The 25,121-nt window shown below is 42.4% G+C and overlaps 1 protein-coding gene across 1 annotated transcript; it reads right to left on the reverse strand.

The window, feature by feature from the left end:
- Positions 1–543: 543 nt before the first annotated feature.
- On the reverse strand, positions 544–24,277 carry slc9a1a (solute carrier family 9 member A1a). The gene is made up of 12 exons (XM_068323210.1): positions 23,291–24,277; positions 13,040–13,512; positions 11,586–11,836; positions 10,081–10,298; positions 8,966–9,168; positions 7,982–8,071; positions 6,143–6,213; positions 5,879–6,055; positions 5,677–5,803; positions 5,419–5,520; positions 4,828–4,909; positions 544–4,198 (listed from the first exon to the last, which is right to left on the reverse strand). The coding sequence occupies exons 1-12, from the start codon at positions 23,574–23,576 to the stop codon at positions 3,939–3,941; spliced, it is 2,340 nt and encodes a 779-aa protein (XP_068179311.1). The 5' UTR covers positions 23,577–24,277; the 3' UTR covers positions 544–3,938.
- Positions 24,278–25,121: the final 844 nt, after the last annotated feature.

Consider the following 25,121-nt stretch of genomic DNA (forward strand, 5'->3'; position numbering starts at 1 on the left):
AGATTCTCTGGGCCCAATTATATTTGGAGGGATGGATGCTGTCATGACTAAACTAGAATTTCTCATGTACCAACAGAAAACACAGTTATGTGGCAGCCAGTTAGCTTAGCTTAGCATAGAGACTGAAAACAGGGGGAAACATAAATAAAAGAATTTATTTAGAAGTAAATCAAAATAATTAATGTTTGAATAAAATATAAAGGAAATAGGCCAAGATTTTGTTTCTGCATATTTCATAGTCTTAATTCTGGGTTTATTGAACTCAGCAGAAACCTGACTTAATTGTAATTTTTCTCTTATGTAGCGCACCCTTTTGGCCAATAGAGCTTACTGCAAGTCAAAAAAACAGTTTCACCATCTTTAAACTGCTTCAGGAAAAATCATCAGGGATTGGACCTTCTTGTGTTCTGTAGTTTAATTCAGTTGAATGTTCTCGCTCCTATTACTAAATAAAGGATCTACATACTTATTTGCCAGTGAGTGAATTTGCTCAGATGTCTGCAGTGTAAGATGAAGATAACAACATGAGACGTGGAAACCACATTGCTATAAAGTAAAACTTTTATTTCATATATAGTATCTTACATTTCTGTTTCTTAGTTCACTGGTCATTACAGGAATGGAATGCTGAAAGGTAAAGACGAACTAAGAAGAAAGTGCACACTTTTAATCTTTCAGATTTTGCACATTACTATAATAAATATCTAATATATACACTTTATACTGTGTATATATATATATATATACTTATATTTTTGCTCTTTTTGTATGTGTATACTTTCCCATATTTATTTATACAAAATAAAAAAACTCTTCGATTATTTCAAAAATTGAAATTTGCAAACAGCTGACCGACAAAAATTCATCAAACACATGAAGAAATACAGAATATGAATAAAGGGAAATATAATCCACAGCTTGAGGGCGTCGTAACGCTGAGACGAAAAACGCCACATCCACTTTTATAAGGCCGATCAGAAAGTACATTCCTCTTCCCTATGATGCATCACCTGATAATCATGCACTATGTAGACTACATTAAAGCCACTTATTGCTCTTTAACATCAACGTTTTTGAGATAGAAGTCCAGCTCTGTTAAAGTGCTCGGTGTGGTGCAACAGGGTGGGGCACAGGAGGAGGCGATGAGGTAAAGGAGGGCCGAAAACAGTCATGGTGACGCCGCTGGCGTTTGCCTCATCGGAAAATTATTGTTTTTACACATTTTAGCCCGTCAAGTGTCTGCGTGCACCTCTGATCGGACTTCCCACAGCAGAACCACCTTAAACTTTAGGACACTGAACTTTGTGTAAAAAGCTTATAAGCTGCAGATTGATTTCTAGCTGGAAACTTCAGCCTCCTCTGTACAATTTAAAGTTTGTCTGATGCATCTTGGGTAAAGGAAATTGTAAAGCACGCAATGTAAAGCACAAGAATGCAGATGAAACACACAATGATAAAGCGAGGGACTTCAGATTCAAGCCATTATAAGGTATTTGTATAGTAAAGCACAGAGATGTGTTGGAGATGCTGAAGCAGCAACATTTCACTTAAACAGATAAACAATTCAGCGCCGTAAAGAAAAAAAAAATCCATGAGTAAACGAGAGAAAGCATTCATTTCAAGACACAAAGTAGATTTAAATAAGGCTTACTTTAGGTTACCTTTACATTTAACGCATAACATAGGACAAGAACATTCTAATGTGATGAAATAAGTTCTTCTATAGGCTGTATGGCTTCAGATTGACGTTATCTTGATTATTATGTCCCGGCCAAGAGAGGATATTTGATATGAAAATAAACACATGAAAATAGTGGAGTAATGCGACGAGGGACGGGACATCTTCCGTTCTTAAATACCTCTAGAATCATCACCATGTTATACTGATTTAAAGTACACATCAATTTGGATATGAAAAATACACCATCTGCAGAGAGGACAATAAAACTCCACTTTGCCTCCACCAAACCAGGAATCGAGAACACAGTAAGAAACACATCGCTCGCTGCATCCTTCCTAGACCTCGTGTGTCTCTGCTGAGCACGAAAGGGTCAAAAACAGAAGCGACCTGTTCAATGGGGGTCAAGGTTTAAGAGCATCTGGGGATGATTACATAGAAGTCGCCCCAAAAAAACAGTTTAGTAACCTCTGAAATTTAACGTTACGTGAAAATATCCTTCAAGCAAAAATATGACAGGAAGAGGATTTGAGGACTGGGACAGTGAGGCATGTCTGACCCCTGACCCTATCAGCAAACAAGGAAATTTAAGATGAAGGATTGGGTTAGAATTCTGATGCAGGAAAAGTTTGCACTTAAATAGTACACGAGTGCATGCATATACAATGAGAAATGATTCCCTAATCTAGCCAAAATAAGGTGAAAGAACATTTTCAGATGCTTACAGGAAGCGCTGAGAAAACTTAAGAGCCCAAAAACCAGAGCGGGGACTCATCTGACTTCAGAGATCTGCGTTTACTTCAGTTCTTTGGGAGTTTTATAAGGAGGAACGACTCCACTGAAAAAATACTCAGGTTTACGATCGAATCATTGTGGCACTTTTTTCTTTCTTTGCACAAACACAACACAGTGGATTTGTCATCGACGTGCTCAAACAGAATAAAATCATTTCTATCCTACTCCGGTTTACTGAGCAGCTGCATGAAAAGAGTCGAGCTATGCATCCTGTTTCCGGGATGAATGCCCCGGTTAGACTTTGAGCTACGGATGGTTTGTTTTATTGTGATGCACGTTTATAAGGTGACAAGAGTTTTAAAGGGTATTTGTACATATATGATAGAATAAATGTACTTATTTTACACACATACTGCATAGAATTACAATTTTTTGCCGTGACAGTCGGACGGGTTAAGATAACGATCAATGATTTGATGTGGAAACTACTCGTGTGATGAATGTTGAGGTGAAAAACAAAACACTGGAACCACCTCTAGTAAGCACCCCTGAAATTAAAATACACTTTAATATATAAATGCACAATGTGAAAAGGCTCGACGTAAAATATTCGAAAGTCGCTACGATAAGTTTAAAAATCTAGCTGTGGAAGAACTTTTTTTTTCTTTAGAGTGATGGATTAGCGTCAGTGTTTGAAAGTAAAACATGTCTTCAGTAAGTTGATTACGTTCAGGACTACGAGTTCCAGCGAGTCTCAAAGTACGAAGACAAGAAATTCAGTCAAATCTGTGAACGTTCACAAAATCGACAAAAAATAAATGATTTAAGGGCGAAGTCGGTGATTCTGGATCGAGATCCTTAATCTGGAAAAAAATATATATAATAATGCCAAATCTCTGCCTCTGATGCTCCGCTCCACAAAGCCATGGTCACATGTTGCCATGGCAACGGCACTAACAGCTGAGTCGGCTGACCTGGAAAGAAGGGAGGAAGCCCAGAGCTGCTAAAACGTCTGATGTGATTTAATTCCTCCTGGGAAAGACTATGAAGAAGAGGAGCAGCAGAGGAAGAGGAGGAGGAAGAGCTGTGTTTTATGTTATTTCGAGTCACGCCGGTTCTCCTTTCTCCAGTGCACAGACATGAGATAACGATCAGAATCACTGACTTCACCTTGGAGACAGAAAAAAATGTCTGTCTGTCTAATGGACGTTTCTGTCTAACATGGAAACAGTCCAAAACTTTGGTAATGCATAGTTCTTTCCTGAATGACTGCCAACTGTAAATGTTGTTTATTTACTCTGATCCCATCCTGTCCACAACAAAAAGAAAAAAAACGAAAACCGGATGACGATAAACCAATGGCTCTAATTTTCCTTCTAGATCTCCTTCCTCTTTCTGGTTTGTACAGCATTAGCAGTTTTGGCTTGTTTGGTTTGTGAACCAAAGGGACTCTTTAGAGCAGAAAAGCACCTCTTTCTCCTCTAACCAGTAAAGTCTGAGACCCCACCCCTTCCTCATCCCCACATCAAGGCAGGAAGGGTTCATCCTCGTCTTCATCCGGGCTGGGGCCGGGGTCGCTCAAGCACCTCATCAGCTTCTGCTGGTCTTTGGCTGCGTGTCCGTCGCCCGGCGGCCTCATCATCAGCCCCCGGTCCTCTTCCTCCTGCTCGGCCCGTCTGAACTCGTCCATCAGATTGACGGAGTCTGGAGACTGAGGAGAGGCCAGATCCACCTGGATGCTGGGAACGCTGTCCGATGCTGGCTTCACGTTGTAGGATTGGGGGTCTGCAGGCGGGGAAAAACGGATAACATCAGGGGAATGAGCTGAGAAGCAAATGTGGCCGTTTCATTCCATCCGCGTGCATGAGTGATGAACGAGGGGAGGAGAATCCATCAACAGTTTCAAATCAAAAATATACGTACAGTCACCGCAGACGTCTTTAAAAACATCTTAAACTCAGCAAAACTAAAGCATCAGAATCATATTTTAATGCAACGCATGCTGGATAAATCCTCTCCTGTCAAAAAAAAAACAACAACAACAGAAAATCATGCTCCACTCGAATCCGTTCAAATTCTGGACCCGACCCGGGACCGCGTCATGAGCCTTCATTAGTGATGAGTTAATTCATGGGCGTCAAGGAACACAACTGATGCATGCATGCGAGGTGGGCCTCTCCTCTAGCCCTCCCTCGCTACATACCTGGACAGATCGGGGGCCCTTTCTGCTGCTGATCGGGTTTGAAATCAGTTTGTCTGCCTAAAATAAAACCACAGATGGGTTTACACGCCGTCCGGCACACGCAAAACGGGTTTTCGTACATGGCTGCGACCGCTTTGTGAACATCGCAAACAACCAGTTAGAAGGGAGGTGGGAGGTTTTTTTTCCCTGGAGCAAAGGTGGATGAGTTTACCTGAGGCCAGTCTGGCTCTGCGCATGGTGGGGGAGTCGGGCGGAGCAGCCGGCACCGTCAGGTAGTTGTTCATATGTTTAATCTAAAAAAGAAAAATTTTGTTTTGAGTGAATGTGTATCCACGCCGTTTCCAAGTCGATACTTCAGGAAGCTTAAAAAGACACTCCAGATATTCACACGCTGCTTTATCCCCTCATTCAAACGCTTCTAAACTCAATTGAGATCACCGCTGAGAGAAACTTCATTAATATCACGCCCGTTAGTCGATACAGAAATCCTCTGGAGTCTACGGCGCCTTCGATTAACTCCAAACGCAAGTCTATTTTGATTACGTAATTACAGGCTGATGAAAACGAGGAGTCGCTCAAGCGTCTGAAGGAATCAGTCTCCCATTTGTGTCAGGAAAATGAATGCAGGATCCCGAATGTGGACGTTTAATTATAGGACAAATTCTACTTTGGGGTTGAATCACGGAACCAAGATGAAGCGCTGCTCTTCATCTAGTTTTGCAGAGTTTTTTTAAGACTTCAATCCAACTGATTCCAGCTGGAGAAATTCTATCAAAATGTGTTGTTTTTTTATTTAAATCACCTTCTTCTCCAGCTCCATCATCTTCTGCTTCTTGAGGAGGAACTCGCTGAAGCCGTCCTCGTACGGGTCGGCCACCAGGGTGTGTCGGTTGTAGGAGCGCAGCTGAAGGAGGAAAAGACACGTTTTTGAAATGACGATTTTGAAAAGGAAACGTGTTGATCGACGACAAAGACGAAAAACAGAAGAAGAGCTGCACTGATGCTCATTCACTCTTTAAAAACTGGAGTTCATTCAGTTATTTTGAAAGAGCGGCGTCACCCTCTGTCGCGTCCTCTGCAGGTTGCTCCTGAGGATCTTCCTGATCTCCTCCTCTCGGCCTCGGGGCAGCTGGGGCAGAGCTCTCTCCACGGGCTTGGCAGGCGGCGGCTTCTTAGGTTGGATGTTCCTGAAAACAGAAACGACTCGTATGGCAGCATCCGACAGAATGACGATTCTTTTTAACTGCATCTTTGCTACGTACTGCATAGAAACAGTGGAAGGCATCGCAGAAGGCAGTTTGACTCCCCCTCCACTCTCCACCAGCTCGATGGCGTGTTTCATTTCCATCTTGTGGTAGAAAGCGATGAGCTGCGGCTCCTTGGAGCGCTCGCCTGCGATCAGGCACTTCTTCACGTACTTCTTGTTGAAGCGGTTCAGCCTGGGGAGGAAGACGGGATGAAAAAACAAATGAAGGGATGAACGGTGAGCAGGACAGTCTGAAAAAAAATTGGAGCGGAGCCCATACTTGTCCTTCCAGTGGTGATGTCCATAGTGTCCACAGATGTCTTCAATGCCGGTCAGCAGGTGGTCCAGGAACTGAGGAGCAGCGTCAGAAAAGTAGGTTTTAAAGAAGGCAAAACTCCAAATTCAGTTAGTCGAAATCCAGTTTCTACTGCGGAGTGTGATCATTAGTGTGTCTGAGAACTATTTGATCTAATATTCATGTCTGACCCATGTGACGTCTGCTGCTGGATAACAGTGTTTACAGCAACTTAATGAAATCACTGAGGGGAACAGAAATGCGGTTCTTTCATGCGATCGACACTCGTTTGTTTTCCACCGTTATATCCAATGTCTTCCAACATTTGGATGAGAAAAAATGAGAAAAACTTTTATTTTGTGTGTAAACTATAACCGATGAGCAGAAATCATCACGAGATGTCACAGCTGACCGGATCTTTCATCGCAGCTAAAAATCACGCTTAAGCCCCTTGAATGAGGGAGAATGAAGAATACTTTTAATGGTTTCCTCATAAAGGGAATCATGTGACACTATGAGGAAGGAAGTCATGAGAGCAGAAGCATCAACAAGGTGAGTTGAACACAGAGAACCGGACAAACACACCCATGCAAATGTTCTCCGGAGTGCAGCCGGCTCAGGGTCGCCGTGCTGTTTTAGCTAAGAATGCAGATGACAGTCTAGCATGCGGTGTCGCCATGGTAACAAGTCATGAAGCAGAGCCACAGAATTTACATCCGTCTCGTCGGAAGAGGCTGATTTATATCAAGAGCGGGCCGGCGCTGCAGGGGCGGGGGTGACAGACTGACGGCGGAATGAAATGCTTCACTGAAGTGTTACTGCTTGATGATGAAGTATTACACAACACAGTAATAATACATTATGATGCTTCTGGTTATACTGATAGTGTGTGATGGACACACTCATATTTCATTATAAGCATGCCGACTCTGGAGTTTGTGCTTCCATTTGTTATTCAAATATTGGTTTATTCTCTACGTGAGCTGGAACAACAACAAAACAAAAACTTGGAATCACATGAGTCCAAAGATCCATCAGGAAACAAAACGGTTTCAGGCTTTTTGAAATGAAATTTATCTTCATGCAGTTTTCTTTTTCCATCGGCATAAACGATTATTGTTCTCGAACGACAAAGTATATATTAGTATGTCTCCAATTGTGACTTGTACACCAATGCGATTGAACAAAAGATTGAAAAAATCATTAACAGGGTCGGTGATCCTCGTCCGTGCGAACCGGCGATGTCACTGTGGTTCCTGCACAGAGAATTAATGACGCAAAAGAATAATAAACACCCCAGAAACAGCCTGTTGACTCTCCTGTCTTCTTTATTTAGCTGGAAGACGAAAGAAAAAGAAGGAAGAAGAAAATATTAGGCTCATCTTCTAGCCTGAAGCCCCATCAACCTCCCAGTGACTGTTTTTTTATCCTACACTTGACTGAAGGGTAAAATAACTTTTGACTTCTTCCACTTTGGATAATCATCCTCTCTACAGTACTACAGATGTAGTATCATCACACGTCCAATAGGTGGCAGCAGCAACCAATAATTGTTTCCCGACCGAGTAAGAGGCTCACATTCCAAAACTATAACTGAAAGGAATGTGCTACAAAACATTTAACGTGAGGTTGTGACTGCTGTGACAGGAAGTGTGAAGGCTTTGCAACGACGAGGTTCAGTGAAAAGCGGAAGTAGATGAATCCGTCGTTTTCAAATGCAGCACACTCGGAATTACGGTTCAACTCGTCGGACCGTTTTAGCAATTCATTCTTCGTCTGCATACCGGCTGGTAATTATCAGACTCATGGAGGGCGGGGGGGTACCTGGGTGTGGATTTCCTCATTGATGGAACGCTTAGCCTCCTGTTTCTTCTTCACCGCCAGCAGCTCCACCAGGGGTTTGATGGTCATGCCCTGTGAGGAAGATGAGAGGAAGAATAAACACCTCCTGCTCTGGTTTAAGCTGGATGGCGGCTCTGAGGGAAACCAGGTGGTTGGGTGTGGATTTGCATCCACATTATCTGTTGGCGCGTGTTCGCTCCTCACGAACGCATTAATCATCCTCTGCTTATTTTAACCTCCCAGTACAAAACAGGATATAAGGTTGATGTTTGTGTCCAACTTAGAGGCAATAAAATATCAGAATTATTTGTTACAGCTGATAAAAATACCAGAGATTCTTTCCATCGGATCAAATTTCTACTCTTGTCACATCTTTCTACTCTTGTCACTTTTTTTTGAAAGTCCTCAAAAGCTTCTGCATGAGCCTCAAACTCTCATCACATGCACCCCCCCCCCCCCCCGGGTCGCCTTTTTGAGATCGATTTCAGATTTATTGACTCAACCTGAAGACAAAAACACACAACCAATCCCAGCTTTGGCTCTGATTCTTGACAGCGGAGGTAAAGACCAGCGGGACCCCACGGCCTCTCATGCAGTCATGTTTTCGACCAAATCCAGAGCCCCCCCACCCCACCCCCACACACACACACACACACACACTCCCCGCTCCGTCTGTATTTGCCCGAGCATCTGATGGCCACGGTAAACTCCAGCAGCATGAATAATACATGTTCCCAGTGTCGCCTCGTATCTTCAGGCTTTTATTTTAGTTGCTTCCATTAGCATGTAGGTTTTCATAGGTGGCTGGATTACGTGTCAACACCGGGTCGTTAAAAGGTCACGGTACTTAAAGGGAGCGTCGGAATCCTTTAAAATGGTTTTAAAAAAGCGTACTGATGTCAGAAAAGCAGAAGTGAACTTAAAATCCAATCATAGACCAGATAAAGACAAACCAGACTGTCGTACCTGAACAAAAACAGTGAAGAAGATGACGGTGATGATGGCGGTGAGGAACATCTCTCTCATGGGGAAGTGTTCCTTATCCAACAGGAAGCCGAGGGAGAAGGCGATGGCCCCCCGCAGGCCGCCGTAGGCCACGATGAACTGGTCCTTGGTGGTCAGTTTGACGATGCGGAAGTTGTTGATGATGAAGGTCAGACCGACCACACCTGGGAGGGACATGGAGGAGTCTGTCAGTGGGTATCAGTGTGTGTGTGTGTGTGTGTATTTGAGTCACACACTGTCAAAGTTTAAATAGCTCAGCAAGTCTTTCACGCTTTTTCCTGTGCGCGTCAGATCCAGACAAATACAAGGTGAATGAGGGTCAAAACTACAAACGCACAGGGTGTAGGGTTCCCCAGTGTTTTCTCACTTTGTAAATTTTTTTCCTACAGCTACTTACAAAAAACTTGACAATCAGCTGAGTTCAAGAGTGTGCAATTGTGATTCTTTTAAATAAATCTGTTCCAGTAGAAATAATGCCATTCTATCAGGTGAATGGTGTAAAAAACAACAACTTTAAATTGTCTTTAAACGACGAATTTGTTGATTCTTATATCATGTGAATGAAAAAACATCTGCTTGATTATTAAAAAGAAAACTTTGAGCAAATTTCCTTTTGATTAGAGCAATCTCTCAGCAAACCTAAGGAGAAAACTGTTTACTAATGTTTAGAACTCCGTACGGTGCGGCTCAGCGCGTCCTCATCCTTTCTCTACGACATCGACAATAACTCCAGCTAACAGATCGTCGACAGGAGGACGTGTGACAGCCTGAAGTCGATGTGGAAATCAACGGAGGGGCTTCCCCTCATACGCCGCCAACCCGCGTGATGAAACACGACGGCAGCGTTTATTCCCAGCGGCACATCCAGTTCCCTCTTTGATAACTAGAAATCCGTCTTATGTGAATTAAAGTTCACTTCAAAGCGCATCATGATGCAAATCATGGGAAGAACTTTCATTTTTAGGCAGACTCTTAAATATCAAGACATGAAAGAACCCCCATGCCGAGAACGAACGTGACAAATTAAAAACAGAGCCTTTATAAACCCCCCCCCCCGCCGACCTATTGGCGCTAACCTATGACACGTGCCACCAGACAGAGGATGACGGTGACGGTGACGAAGGTCCAGTTCCAGTCGTGATCGCCGTCCACCGTGGCCACGCCCAGGAAGATGAAGATGAGCGTCTCGCTGACGCTGCTCCACATCTTCAGGAAGTACTTGATGGTGGTGTGGGACTTGTGGGATATGTTGGCCTCCACGTACGGTCGCATCACCGCTCCGCATGCGATCAGCCTGGAAGGACAGGAAGCAAACTACATCAGTTGAAAAATATGAACATGGGGGGGGGTTTGTATGCATGTTTTAATCGCTTGTCAGGTAAAAAGATTATTCTAACAATGTAAAATAAAGAAACAGCAGTCTAATTTGAGCTGATGACATCACAGGTTTCTAATAATGGAGGAAGTCACTCGGCTCGTGTTCGGCATTGATTCCAGATCTCGTTCCCGTTTAGTGACTTTTTAATTCTATTAAGGTGACAAATGGCGCTTCTGAGTTAAAAGTGTTAAACACAGAGCAGCTGCTAAACATCCACCACCTTGTTGCATCCATGTCAGGGAAGAAAAGAAAACATCAAACCCTGATGAATGAAAGGAAAAGTCTTTATCTTCATGTTAGAGTAAAAGTAAAAACAGGATCTTCCCCTTCAGTCTCAAACCATCCATTCTGACCCAAGAGTCTTCAGCTCTGTCTAAACCCGCCAAAACTAAATAATTAAAAATTCACACAAGGATGAAAACCTCACCTCCTGGCTGAGGTGAACAAATAAAAATTAAAAAAACCCTCCACAACAGATGCAGCTGTTGATGTGCAGGTTACAGGCTATAAAGAGGCCGTCCTTGAAGCTTCGCATCCTTTGGCCACGACTCCGGGGGGACATGCCGTTTATCATCAGCTCCTCCGCAACATCAATAACTCCCGGCACTATAAACAGAAAATGGGCTCACACCCAGAAAGGGTGATGAGGTACGACGCCACCGAGAACTCTGGGATGACGATGTAATCCTTGGTTTAGATTCCATTAGCTAACTTGAATTCACAATGCTGCTAGTTATACAGCTGATTTATTCAGGGAACACCTGAAATAGATTTTCCCTTCAGTGTCAAAGTTGCATGTATAGCATGATAATTAACAACTGAGGGAAGATCCATATATTGAACACATATGATACTAGAGGGACGTCCCTGAGACAGCTGGGGCGTTTAACATATACCAGAGCAGACAAAACAGCAGACAGACAATCTGTAAGAACTAAGAGCAAAAACCTGCAAAAACTAACTGGGTTTTAAACTAACTAGATTTTGAATTATTATTTAACATATTTATATTTATGTTATTATGTAATTGTTACTTATGTTTATTGTTTAAGTTTACATTTTTACACCAATCCTGCTTTATGTGCTTTCAATTGCTCCTTGGGGACTAACAAAGTTTTTTGAATTTGAAGGAAGAAACCAAAACCAAAAAGGTTCAAGGTGGCGCTAAACATGTATTTAGATCTGTAGTTTCTTTAAACGTACGCCATGATGCCAGACAGGTGGAACATCTCCGCGGACAGGTAGGCCATGTAGCTGTACACGAAGACAAACAGCGGCTCGATGACGCGCGTGTGTGACGTGAAGCGGGAGGTGAAGGCAGCCAGGATCCCGTAGATCGCCCCCACCAGAACGCCACCCAATGCAACAACCAGGAAGGAAATGATTCCCAGGAAAACATCCATCACCGTCACCACGCCGACGCCAGAGTACTCCTCAAACAGGTGGTACAGCACCTGCAGGAGGAAGGAGGGGGGGGGGGGGGCACAGAAAACATTCTGAATTTAGGATGATTAGATCAGCACGGATGAAATTAAGAAATAAGGCGTTAGGATTCCTCATGAAGACAAATAGAAAGTTTATAATAAAAAAGAAAACGTGAAAATCATAACAGCTCTATGGACATGCAAAAGCAAATTTGCCCCAATAGGAAGTTTATTTAATCAATTTATTTTATTTTCTAGTAGTAGCGGGTTATTGAAATATATGCTTTAATTCTTTTAGAGAAAGAAAGAAAATTAGTTCTTCCTAGTTTAGTTTTTTTGAAGATACTGCTCTTTATCTTTGTAGGGTGGTAGAGTCTACCTCTGTTCAACCAACAAAGACAAAGAGTCATAAGATAAGGTTAATGATCAAAAATCAACAGAGATCCCAAAGGGTGTCACATGTAAAACAATTATAGAGTTCTCTGAGTGCATGATGTAATAAATGATGTTTGTGCGACCATTTAGCCTGAAGATTTAATGTTTTTTGTGAAATAAACATAAAACAAAATCACATTTTAATTTGTAAACGCTGAGCACATCCTGTGAGGCAAACTGCAAAATAGTGGAAGAGTTCTGCACACATTTGTGATATATCTTCCATTGGGTGCTTCGAGTCTCCTGCAATGCCAGACAGGCTAATAATGGACTCAATCAGCTGCCAAGACTGATGAGTTCTGCTCCGGCTCAACGACTGCAGTGTCGTCCAGCCTCAAATCATACTGGTTAATATCCTGCATGATGTCAAGATAACGACCTGCGCGAGTGAGGATGAAGAGGATTTGAGGAATATATCCTAATATTTCATGTAGGAGTGACTTCAGTGAGTGTTTTAACTGCAGCTGGTGGGGATGGACTGACATGGCTGTTAGCAGCAGACAAACAAACAGATGGCATGCTTGCACAATTCTAATTGTTCATTCAATTGTGATGGGAATTACCACTGAGAGTTTTCAGCTGCACAATATAAAGCTTTCACTTGTATCCAGATGTTCTACATAAAGAGGGAATCACGACTTTCTACAGTTCTAACCATCACCGACTCACAGCTGTGCAGAAATACAGGCGATACAATCCAGGGCTCACACCTCTGGATATCACACATTCAGGATGTAATTTACACTACCGGAGCAACGATTAAATATTCTGTTTAATCAGCAGCCTGTTGATTCTCACCACTGTGACGGCGTCATTGAGCAGGGATTCGCCGAACACCAGGATGTGCAGCAGCTCGTTGATGTGGATCTCCTCAAACACGGCCAGCACAGCGACGGGATCCACAGCCGAGATGATGGAGCCAAACAGCAAGCAAGGCAGGAGCTCCAGCTGGTGGAGGACGGACGGGTTGTTGGGCTGGATCTGACACACGGCGTACAGCAGCCCCCCGACGAAGAAGGCATTCCACAGGGTCCCCACCACGGCGAACATCAGGATCGTGCCCAAGTTTTCCATGAAGGGACGGATTGGCAGGAAGTAGCCAGCATCGAGGATGATGGGAGGCAGCAGGCACAGGAAGAACAACCTGGAGTCCAGCACGGGGGGGACGTCTTCTCCTGCTAGTTTGATAAGGCCCCCCACCAGCAGGCCCACCACAATCAGCAGGCAGCTCTCAGGCACGATGCTGGACAGCCGAGGAATCAGATGGAACCCTGGGAAAAAAGGATAGAACAGGAATGAGTTAGTGACTTATCAAGCATATCATTGTATGTTGCTTTAGGCCTTCATATTTGTGACAGCCTACGTCACCAAGGGAAGATTAACTGGAACACTTTCCATCTGCAAAAGCACGCCAAAGACTCGCTAACAAAACTGCAGAAGAGAAATCAGCTGTGAAATACCACACTTCTGCAAGAACGAGTGTCAAACGGACAAAACATTCTAATTTCTGCTTCAGATTTAGAAGCCAATGAGCCGACTCAGGGTAAAATAAATGCTGCATGAAGAGTTTAAGAACATCAATGATTATTTTAGAATAAAAATCAGCATTCAGTAGAGTTCAGGTTCTGAGGTACAGCAGGGAAAAACATTTCTGATCCTGACTTTTTTTTTTTTAGCTCATTTTGTCAAAATCCCTTAGGAATAATATTCCCACCAAACTGGATGTTTGAAATGAGATGAAAGTAAAGTCTCCAGTCTCTGTGACCTCTCATGGGACAAACTGGAAGAATATGCAAAGCTTTGTTACATCCAGATGGATCTCACATGACAGTTGGCCCAGGTGTAACAAGCAAAAGAAAGTAAAAAGACTATTTGTGGCTGTGCTTACGTACAAACCCAATTTGGTGTAATTGAAACTAACCTTTTGCATTTATGTTTATGTCTAAGTCTGCCTCACAAATGCTTTTTGACTTTTATTTTTGACTCTACTTGTTGACCCAACAAGGAAAAACCGAGGTGATATGGGATCACAAATGTCACAACAGTCACATACAGACAAGGCTGCACACATACAGCATGAGGCGAGGGCGTGACTGTAGCCTGAAGCGGGGGGAAAAAAAAAAAGAAAAGAAAAAAACATCAACGAGACAGTGGCGTGAACATCATAGTGACAATATTTTCCTCAGCTATATTTACAGAACACTATCGCAGCAGAGAGACGAGCCGTTCTCCAAACTAGCTGTAACCGCTAACAACATGGTGCATTAACACCGACACACAAACACAGAAATATGAACCAAAGAAGGCTACACTCTCATACGGGTTTGCTAATGTGGCATAACAGTGGATAAGAACTGATAACATCACATTGAAACTTAAACTGGAAGTGCTTATGTTTAAATCCTTATATCGCTTCTATGATAGTTTATTTTTTATTAGAAGCTAGTGTGACTTGGTACCTTACAAGACACGCCCAAAAAGTCCTCATAAATATTCTTGCTGAATGACATAATAAAGACATGTTTTGCAGACTGTGTTCAACAAATTGTTTTGGGGGTTTTTTGGTTTTTTTGGTTACAGTCACACCCTAAAGCTACAGACGTTTCATGGAAATATGCCTTTTAGAAATTCTTGGCGGGAACACAAAGCAACTGAATTTGAAGGGAGGGGGTTATGGCTGTGTATTGATCCCATGATGCATACCGCAGGGTTTAGCTCATTACTGTCATAAGTCATTTTTTTATTTTTTTTTAGTGGGACCTACTTTTAGCCTGGGAGGTCATCTCAGGCACACCCCGTCCTCGCTAACGCCTAGCCAACAGAAGCCAGTCAAAGTTTACCTCAGCTGACTTGTTGGGGAAACAGGATAAATAATAGCCAGATATTGCACGCAGATGGGCGATATTGGGTTTGGTACCCAGTGGATGCCAGCAAAACTCCACAGAAAATATCTTTTAATAAAACTGCACATACAGTTCAAATACAGTTTGATCTGGATAATATTCAAGATCCGTGCACACTTGTCTGTCTTTTCATTCTGCATAGCCTGAGCAATAATGTATTAATAATGAATTGCTTGACTTATATTAGTTGGTTTCCAACTGACAGGATAGAAATCAACAACAAGTGCATGTCTGTTCTTTATAAAGGAGACTGGGGAAGCCTTTCTCTCATACACTTTTGATGGGCTGAACTGGACCGAGACAAGACGTGGGAAGTTAAGTGCTCTTTCTTTTTTGAATGCATTCAAGAGAAAACAGGCATTACACACAACTCCAAAGAGTCCTAACAACAAAGACAATATTTGATAACCATTTGAAACACGGTTAAGAGAATCCTGATGTGTTCGTGTTTCCCCTTCAAAGCTTGTTGGGTGGGCTAGATGTTTTCTACAACCGGTTCTATGCAGTGAACAATGTCTTCTCAGAGGAAAGGTTAATGTTTGGTGTACAGGAGAGCTTGATATTGAAGTCTTACATTAAATTAGCACTAAAAAATAACTGACTGATGTTCACAACATTGCAAACCCCGATAGAAAATATTATGTCATTAAAAAAGTAAGAACACCACAGAAATGCATTTGACTTGCAGGAGATGGTAGATTACACCAGACGAAAGATGACCAGAGCAGATTATAGTGATTTTCACTCTCTGGAATTTTATATCAGTTTATCACCTTGCTTTAAGTAAATAAAATCTAATCACAATGTGTGTAAAGAAAAAGAGACTCCCATCATTACTACTTGTTTCTATGTAGTCTTCAATGGATCAGCAGCAAATTTCGCCTGTGGAAAGTGGGCAGAAGGCAGCAGATGGTGATGCACAAAACAAGTTGTCATGAGATTGAAAAGAAAAAACATCTGCGAACAAAAAATGTTTTCTTCGAAGCTAGACATTGACTTTACTTTGATTTTAATGTCTGATCAAACATCACTTCTAAATGAGATCAGGCCATATGCTTGAAAGACTATTCTGTTATAACAAATATTTCAAGATGACGTAAGATTTAAAAAGGCAACTACTAGAAACACTTTTTTGTAATGACTGACAAGAGTTATTGCACTGGTCGGCCCATTTTGACAAATTCTTGGGAAGTAACCTTTCACAAACTTCCTCTGTTGATAACCATTAAGCAGCTCTGGTTTAATGTTGCTGTAGATCATCTGACCTCTGGTAGACCTTGGGACCAAAGGCACAGTTCTTGCTAGCCATACTTCAGATATCTACCAATATATGCTACGAGTATAACTGAATCCATGGGTGACATCTGAAACCAAGCAGGTTTATTCTTAGGAGACAAGGCGTCACATTGTGTTGAGCCTTCTTCTGAGTGACATGGTATGCTAACCTTAGCCTGAGCTCACATTTACCTCTCACTAAATCATGTTAGAGCAGTACAACAGCACAGTTGCCTCACAACTAAACGGTTCCGGGTTCGAGTTCTGTTCTGTACAGAGTTCTGTATGTTTTCCCCGTGTCTGCAAGGGTTTTGTCTGGATCCTCCGGTTTCTTCCCATCCCCAAAAACATTCAGCTTAGGTGAATTGGTCGGTTCCAAATTGTGCGTAGGTGCAAGTGTGTGCACAAGTGGTTTTTCGTCTTTCGTGTGGTTCTGTGATGCACTTGCAATGCACCATGAATATCTCCCCGCCTCATGCCTGCAAGTCTGCTGAGATAGGATCCGGCAACCCCGTTAACAGCATAACTGGTAAAACGCGGTACAGAAAATGAATGAATGAAAATCATATACTGTAAAATCTACAATCTGCCAAAAAAAAAGATATTTTCCAAATAAATTACCCTGAATACTTGCACGCTAGATAAAGTTCTGTTTGTCCTGCATTCTATGGGAGATTGAAGATAACGCTAAATATTTTCTGAGAATACATCTATCGACGTATATTGTCAACTTTGTCGAAGCATGACATCTTTCATTATTGAGTCTGTAAAACATCGCACACATGCTTACAGCATACACATGTTGGTAAGTACATACCAATCCTTGCCAGTATTGTTTCCGCTTGTGGAATAATTTGCAGTGGCCGCAGGAATTTTTCTTTCAATTTTCAAAAATAAACAACCTCAGCTGTCAAAACCAATCGCACAAAATCATTGATAAAAAGATGACACATACAATCCTTGAGGAAAGGGAAAACGGCTCATGACTTAATAGACTAAACGCATTACTGCTGGTGCCTCAACACTGGACCTAGCAGTGACACTCTAAATGACCCATTATCATTCATGGCTGACCAGGAGGGACAAGTAATGCCTGTGCTTTCTGCACAAAGAGGAAGCAAATAAGACAGAGAGCCTTTTCAGCATCAATATTGATCCTTCTCAAATGTAAAGATTCCTAGAATGACGAGAGCCTGGACAAGAGCCTCAGTGGGGATGTATGAAATGTCCAGCTTTGGCTGACTGGTGACAGTTCGGAGAATCTTCAAGCTCTCCAGCATGACTCCAATCATGGCTTCAGTGCTCCATAAGAGAATAAGATAGCAAAAACAAGGGCAATGGTCTAAAGAGCAACACACAACACAACTGTGCCGCTGTCAAGACATGTGTCGGACACGCTGCATGTAAAACCCCAGATCAAGTGGTTCATCCTGGCTGCTTGTCAAAAACGATCAATGTTTCATCTGTGTTTGACTTTCATGCAACAAGTTCACTAAAAACCACCAAAGGGTGGCAGTTCTTTCACTCGGGCATGTGTACCCAGTGCGAGCACGGCCTGGTACTTGTCACACACTATCATTTACAAAGCCAGTGACTCGGTCCTGTTACCAGGTGACTAATTGTAAACTGCTGGCAACCACATATGCTAGATCAAGCAACAGAGAACAAAGAATATATTGAAACAGTCACTTTGAAAAGGGATTTCCTTAGAATCTTAAGATGTTAAATACAGCAGCAAATGCTCTGACGTCATATCTCACTGAGGTTCACAGCAGAGTCAGAAAGTCCTTTTATTTCAGTGTAAATGAGGCGTTCTTCCTGGATACCGTGCTATGTAAAGACAAGCCTATGAATCATTGTTTGATTGTGCGATGCAGATCATTGTACTCGAGTTGCTTCAACAAGACTCATGTTGGTTTGAATTATTAATAACGGCCTTTATAATGGCCTGCAGATGGTTCATTTCCAGTGATCCCCAATGCTACGGATTGCACAATACTACTGGTTCAGACATGTGATTCCTCATGAGGTTTGATGTTAAGAACTCTGTTTACTACACTTTACAGGCACGACAACCATTGGAACTCCTAACTGCTCAACTCATTGACGGTATCAAATGTCTAGTAACAGCAGTACTGTAAGTCTCTGCCATGATCAGGCCGTTGACAGTTATAAAATGGGGAAAAAATGAACAGAAAGAAGGTTTAGGCATTATGAGGAAACAGCCGACAAGTTAAGATTACTCTGTGACTGTCTTGTGATGAATAAGAGAATCTCATTTCATTGGGACAACATGTTAGAAATTCTGACAGCCACTCCTTTGCCAAAGGGGTTATTTTGGATAAATAATTGTCTATTTTTTCCACTTACTGCCAAGATGTCTTTCCCACATGACACTTAAAATGACAACTATCAAACTGATCGATAGTTTTGTATTGCAACACAGGCAATAGAGCACAGAGCAATTTTATTAATGAAGAAAAAGGGTATCCATTTATAAGTTAGGGACATTTCTTTTTTTAATTAAAAAAAAGACTTAACGCTGTCTCATAGCTGAAGACACAAATAGCTTGTGATACATAAACTTTGCCAAAGATGCAGTTTCTAATAACATATCTGTAATCTTTCCCTCATAATGACCCTAGAGAAGGACAGTGTGAAGGGTTTTAACTTTAGCTTGCCAAATCCTGTAAGTATGGAGTCCAAAAATGAACAAATATTAATTACACTTCCTCAGAGACAAGTCATATGCCTTGTCAACTTGTGGCAAGACAACTGAGTCTTGCATGCAAGGTCAACCCTTGGTTGAGTCTGGCACACTCCTTGCAATTTCCATGTCAGTGACAAGTTTTTTAAAAATAGAAAACCTGTAGTAAGACGTACAAGGAAAAACACCAACTGTTCAATTATACTGGTGGTGTCAGGGTCAGACCAGTAATGCCGCCGATAAAGTCTCCAACCTTACTTATAGTCCATTGTTTACTATAGATAATGCAATCCTTAGATTAATGGGTAGGACTGTGGGAATGGTTTGCTTGGCAAACAAGCAAACTAACTCCAGCACTCTTGAAAAAGTATCAAGAACTGAAGAATCTTATTTAAAAAAAAACTTACATACGGTGAAACTGGATTTAATCTAACAGATGTCTGTCTTACAATCACAAAGCCTGACATTTTGCAGTTCGTACAGCCGCTGAAGTTTATATTCTGGGTGCCACTTATTAAAACAAAGACATCGAACACTATTTTTCAGTTCACACTTGTACTGAACTGACTGTACAACATTCTGCTCACTATAAATGTTTAATTTTTTATATATAACCTTGTATCACAAACTGGTTATCAAAATGACCCTTAATACTGTCAAATGGTTGATGTTAAGTCCTGATTCCTCACCCTTATCCCAGGGATCTAGATTCAGGTTACCATCTCTCCCATTGGCACTACAACAAAAACCACTTGCATAGCAACAGCTCTGTATTTAATAGCGCGTGGATTTCACAGACTGTCACACTCAAGTGACCCAGACGTTCGTTTCAAAATGTTTGACCAGTTATGGATTATAAATGGAAGGTGAGACTAGCTGGGCTTGTCAAATATGTTTCAAGAGCCTTGGCTAGAAACACGGGGAACGCAGGAATCATGGGACTTCGCCGCCACCAAGGTTATTACCATAAGGTGTGTCCCGTTTGTCAGCCGTGCAGGACTAGTGAGTATTATCAGATCTCAAGCTGTAAACCATTATACGCATTACAACCTAGAACAGCATACTTAGTGTTCTTTGTATCTGGAGGTGAATCATGTTTATGAGGGCCTTGTTATATATTACTGAAAAAACATAATGTGAAACTGTGTCATTTAGATAAAGCTGTAATAGTGCCAGTTCTTCGTGCTTATAACTATGATTAGAACATACCTGTGCTACAAATAGAGGCATAAACAATAGATATATAGCAGGCTTCCAGTATCAATTATCGGTTTCAGGATAGATCAAAGCTTTTTCTGTCTAATACCGGTCTGCCGCATAAACTACAGAATATAGATATAAAGAATATGATGCTGACTCAACCCTATTAGGCCATAATCGGACAAAATTACATTGCCTGGGTTTTGATTTATATAAAAGTCATTTGCACCCGTTACAATCAATTTAAGGAGGGTACTCATGTGAATAATAAGAACAGAAAGGCACCCAGCACACAAGCAGGGTTTCTTGAGATAAATGGACTGAGGATGCGCTCTTAGGCTCGGGAGATATGGCAAATCCAAGAACATGAATCAATCGCTGGACCAAGGCTGAGCGGAGTAGCAGCTACACTGAATTATCTACAGCCCGTTTTCAGCCATTCTTAGCCTTAAAGTCCGCTGCTGCTCACAGACCACCCACTCATCCAGTGCCCTTTTTTTTTCCTTTCTACGCTTTATCTCACGGTGACTTCATATCCTTGAACTGCATCCTAGTGGAGAGCCACCAAGCAAGGTAATCCCTGTCTGTCTTCTCTCCCCAGAGAGACACTGGGCTTCTTGCCCAGACAGTGCGGCAGTTTCCTCCCTTTGCTTCAAGTCGTTGATCACTCTGACCCCTGATGTCACTGGCAACTAGGAAGATGTGTGCTTTCAGAAACAAGCAGCAAGGTCCAACGCAGTGTTGTGTGGAAAACACAGCATGAGGACTTATTGACAGAGAGGAATGAAAGGAAGAAAGTGAAGCACAGACGAATGGAGAGTTGAGAGGCATTGATGAGGAGGAAGAAAATGATGAAGAGGATAGTGACGGCGGAATAAGAGAAGCTGGACAGAGGTATTTCAGTTTGGCAACAACGCTTAAAGGTCATAGCCTAATGACAATGCTGCAAATCTTTGCTGCACAATAGCGTAGCAGGAGGCCCGCCTGTAAAAAACTCGTCAGCTTCAAGTTGTCCAAAATCCAGACTGCTGCATCAAGCTGCTGAGTCATCTACGTGGCAAGGAGACAGCACTATCTATGCGAGGCCGACAGATCTGACGAGCAATCAGTGCAATCAGCAATATGGATTTACTCTCTGAGTCACCAAGGGAGCTGAGCAGTTTTGAGAGGTTAGCATACTGGTGGATTCTTTCATTGCTGTGCAGAACAAAAGGTTCCGTGTTGGCCTGGAGGTCATAGATCATTTTGTAATAGTAAATTGATAAGTTTTGAGTTTTCTGTCAATGATTAGGAGCCCATCAGTGCCGATAACTGTAGGCTTCTGACATGAATCGATGCCGAAGCTACAAACCATTAGATTTATCTATACTGATTAAGTCAGTCATCTGTAAACCAGGCATTGTGTAGGTTGACATAATCTTCTCTTCAATGTTTGGATTTTACATGGTGCCATCGGTTCCAATGCTTTTATCTCCGTTTTTACCCCTGCTGTGTCCAGCCAGTGTCCCTTCTGTCCCCTTCGTGAAACAGTCTTTCATGCTTTCAGTGAGTGTGGGAGACTTGCAGTGCTCTTCACTCTTCTAACGAATGTTTTTAATTTGTTCAGTGAAAGTTTTAGTATCAGGAAATTCATCTACGGTGCTGGGTACAATAAACTCGAATCAGAGAAAGTGGCAGCTTTTAAATTTTATCTCTGGAGAGGCAAAACTCGCAATTTATGTGACCAGGAAGAGGAGAATTGAAAACATATCTGTTCAAGAAGTAGCTACTGTTTTTTGCTGTAACATCAGATGTCGCTTAAAACTAGAATTTGGTTTCTATAAAATGACAAAAGACCTGAATAACTTTAGGAACATCTGGTGTTACAAAAATGTCCTATGCACTTTAGTTGGTGATCAACTCACTTTTGCAAACTTCCTATTATAATGCACTAAGTTTTATATTGTATTTCCTTTTGTCTATTGGTGTTTAGTGTTTCTGAGTGTTTAGTGTTTTTGACGTTTCATCTAATGTAAAATTGTAAAATGTTTGAATGTGATTAAAGTGTTTTTACAAAAATCAATGTTTAATATGAAGTCAGGAATAGAAGAAACTAACTTAATTTTATTTAAAAGAAAAAAGCGGCAGATAAAAGAATGAGAATTTAATATAAATGGCTATCATGGACAGATGTGTCATAATGGCTGCTACTAAGCCCTCTGCCGCACAGTAAACCGTAAAATCTTGAGGGTTCCTTGTAAATATAATCTCATTATTGCTTCTTTTTTATATCTCACTTCAAAGCAGTGATGTATTGTAGTTGTCAGTTTTCGTTCGTTTGTCCGTTAGTCCACCAAATATCTTCATAACCATTGCAGATAGAAAGATGAAACAAAAAGCACATTACTCAGGAAGCAGAGGATGAAAATGAGATGATGACCTTGACGTTGAGAAAACTAAGTCAAGGTCAAAATGTAACTTTTGTACACTCAGGAACCAGATAACGGTGAGTAAGACCATAGATCAAAGCTACTAGCTATGATGTTTGACCTATGCAAGCAGGTCATGGTAAAATTATGAATTCAGTGGTGTCGCGGGATGTTGTATTTTGTGACTGCATTGGTTCTTGTTGTAGTTGTGACTTTTTTTTTTTTCGTGTTCTGTATTTATAGTTACTTTATACTTGAACCTTTTGCACAGAGAGTTGTCGAAGAATGTTGTTGTACACTTGTGTATAATGACATTAAAGGCATTCTATTCTATTCTAGTCACACCTGGAATAACTGCTTAACCAGGGGGGCATCCACGGGCACCTGCCCCGGTAAAACATCTCTATGAACACCCCTGTGGAAAAAGGGTAAACTTACCTGCAGTGACTACTTGTTGATTCTTGTCTTTAAACTATAAATAAAAACTAATTATATACTAGCTGAGCTCCAGGAAACATTTAAACATTCGAACCGGTGACACCGACATGACACCCACCTAGTTTCATCAGGGAGGCGAGCAGCACCCACAGCGAGATCTCAAAGGGAGCCTGGATGTGTTGGTAGTCGAAGATGAGGACAGGGAAAGCCTTTTTAGTAACATTATGCCCAACATCCGCCACTTTGTGGGGGTTCAAACCCGCTGGCTGGCTGACATCCGGAGAGCTAGCCGCTCCGAAGGGAAGGACGGAGCCCTGCAGGAACAGCAGGACCATCAGCAGCAGCAGTCCCCGCTCCGGTAGACCCTGCCCCGCAGGGCTGTGTGGAGCTCCCCTCGAAGGCATGACGAATTTAAATGATAATAATAATGATTTTAAAAAAATAAATAAAAGATTGCTCAGTGAAAGTCCGCTTGAATAACAAGCAAGTTCAAGGAAGTTAGTACGAACTTCGCAGCGTCTCCTTGACGGAGTCGGTTTAGCTAGCCGACAGACACCGACCGCGGTGGGCGTTAGCCGCTTCAGGTGAACCGCAGCACCGACACAGGCCGACTGAAGGAAACAGGAACCGCAAAAAAAAAAAGGGGGGGAAAAAAGACGTGGAATTTAATGACAATAAACCTCCGCGGAAGCGGGGTTCCTCGGCTCCGTCTCCCCGTCAGCAGCTACCGTCGTCATTGGGGGGGAAGACGTCCTTACTGATGCTGGAGACGCGGTGGCATCCCCTCCGCGACTCTTCCTCCCTCCGGCTGCCCGAGAAAGTCGTCCGCGAGGCGGGTGTCGCTCCGACGCTGACCTTGAGGAGAAGCCGCGGAGCTGCTACCACATCGCATTTCGCTGAAAACGTTACGTATCGGAACTTTTTGCTGTGGGTGTCCGTGTATGCGGTATCTCCATCGGGCTCCCTGGAGGACAGCACCTCGGTAGGGGTGAAGCGGAGTTAGGGGGCTCAGCTCAGACCGGGGATGCGGAGCTTTTCACCCCGCTGTCATCAGACGCTCGTCCCGGGTGCTGGTGAAGCCGAAGTGACTGCAGCTCTCCTCCGTGGCGGGGCTTTCTGGTTTTCTTTTTTTTTTTGCTCCACGCAACCTTCAAAACGCACACCCTTTCGCGGAGGTTTGGGGGGGAGAGGGAGGAGGAGCGGGAGTGAAAGGGGTGGGGGGCGATTATAGTGACACCTATAGGAACGGAGGTTTAAGGTGTCACGTTAGGTAACGACACTAATGCATTCACCTCTTGTGTGTTTAGGCATCTGTTACTGAAATACTTGGTCTTTGTTGATGATGATGGTGTTTTTCCACAGGGACTGTTTGTCAGCCTTCATCGGGTCAAAGGTCATGGTCCATAGCGCAGACTGGAGTGTAATTATGTCCTTTGAGGGTGCTTAATTTAGCAGAATAGCCTTCTGCAGCTGCAACACTCTCACCTTAAATCCAGGTAAAGGTGAGCTTGTTGCACAATCAGCAGTAAAAACAAGAGAATAAACACTACAGATTTAAAGAGCAGGAGGTCCAGTGGCAGCAGAGACAAATGAATTCATCAACCAGTGGTCCTATACCTTGATAGATTATATTTACAACCAGACGGAATCGCCCTGAACTCAAGAAACAAGGTGTGAACGTGGTTTTTATTGGCGGCTCTGACAGGTGGGAGAGGATTTTCACATCTGTTTGTGCCATATTTCTTTCACATTATGACAATACCCTCCGACCTCTCCTTGTTTATTCAAGGTAAGCAACTAGAAATCAACAGGAAACAAACATAGTTCAACAGTGTGGCCATAAATTACAGTCTAGACCGGTTTCCTCCTGACGTCCAGGATCATTTCCTTCATTCCTCTTTCAGAAGGATTGTTTTGATGACAATGGCATTTGTGCAGTTGTTCAGTAA

The sequence above is a fragment of the Antennarius striatus genome, chromosome 9 (genome assembly GCF_040054535.1).
Source record: "Antennarius striatus isolate MH-2024 chromosome 9, ASM4005453v1, whole genome shotgun sequence".
NCBI classification, from domain to species: domain Eukaryota; kingdom Metazoa; phylum Chordata; class Actinopteri; order Lophiiformes; family Antennariidae; genus Antennarius; species Antennarius striatus.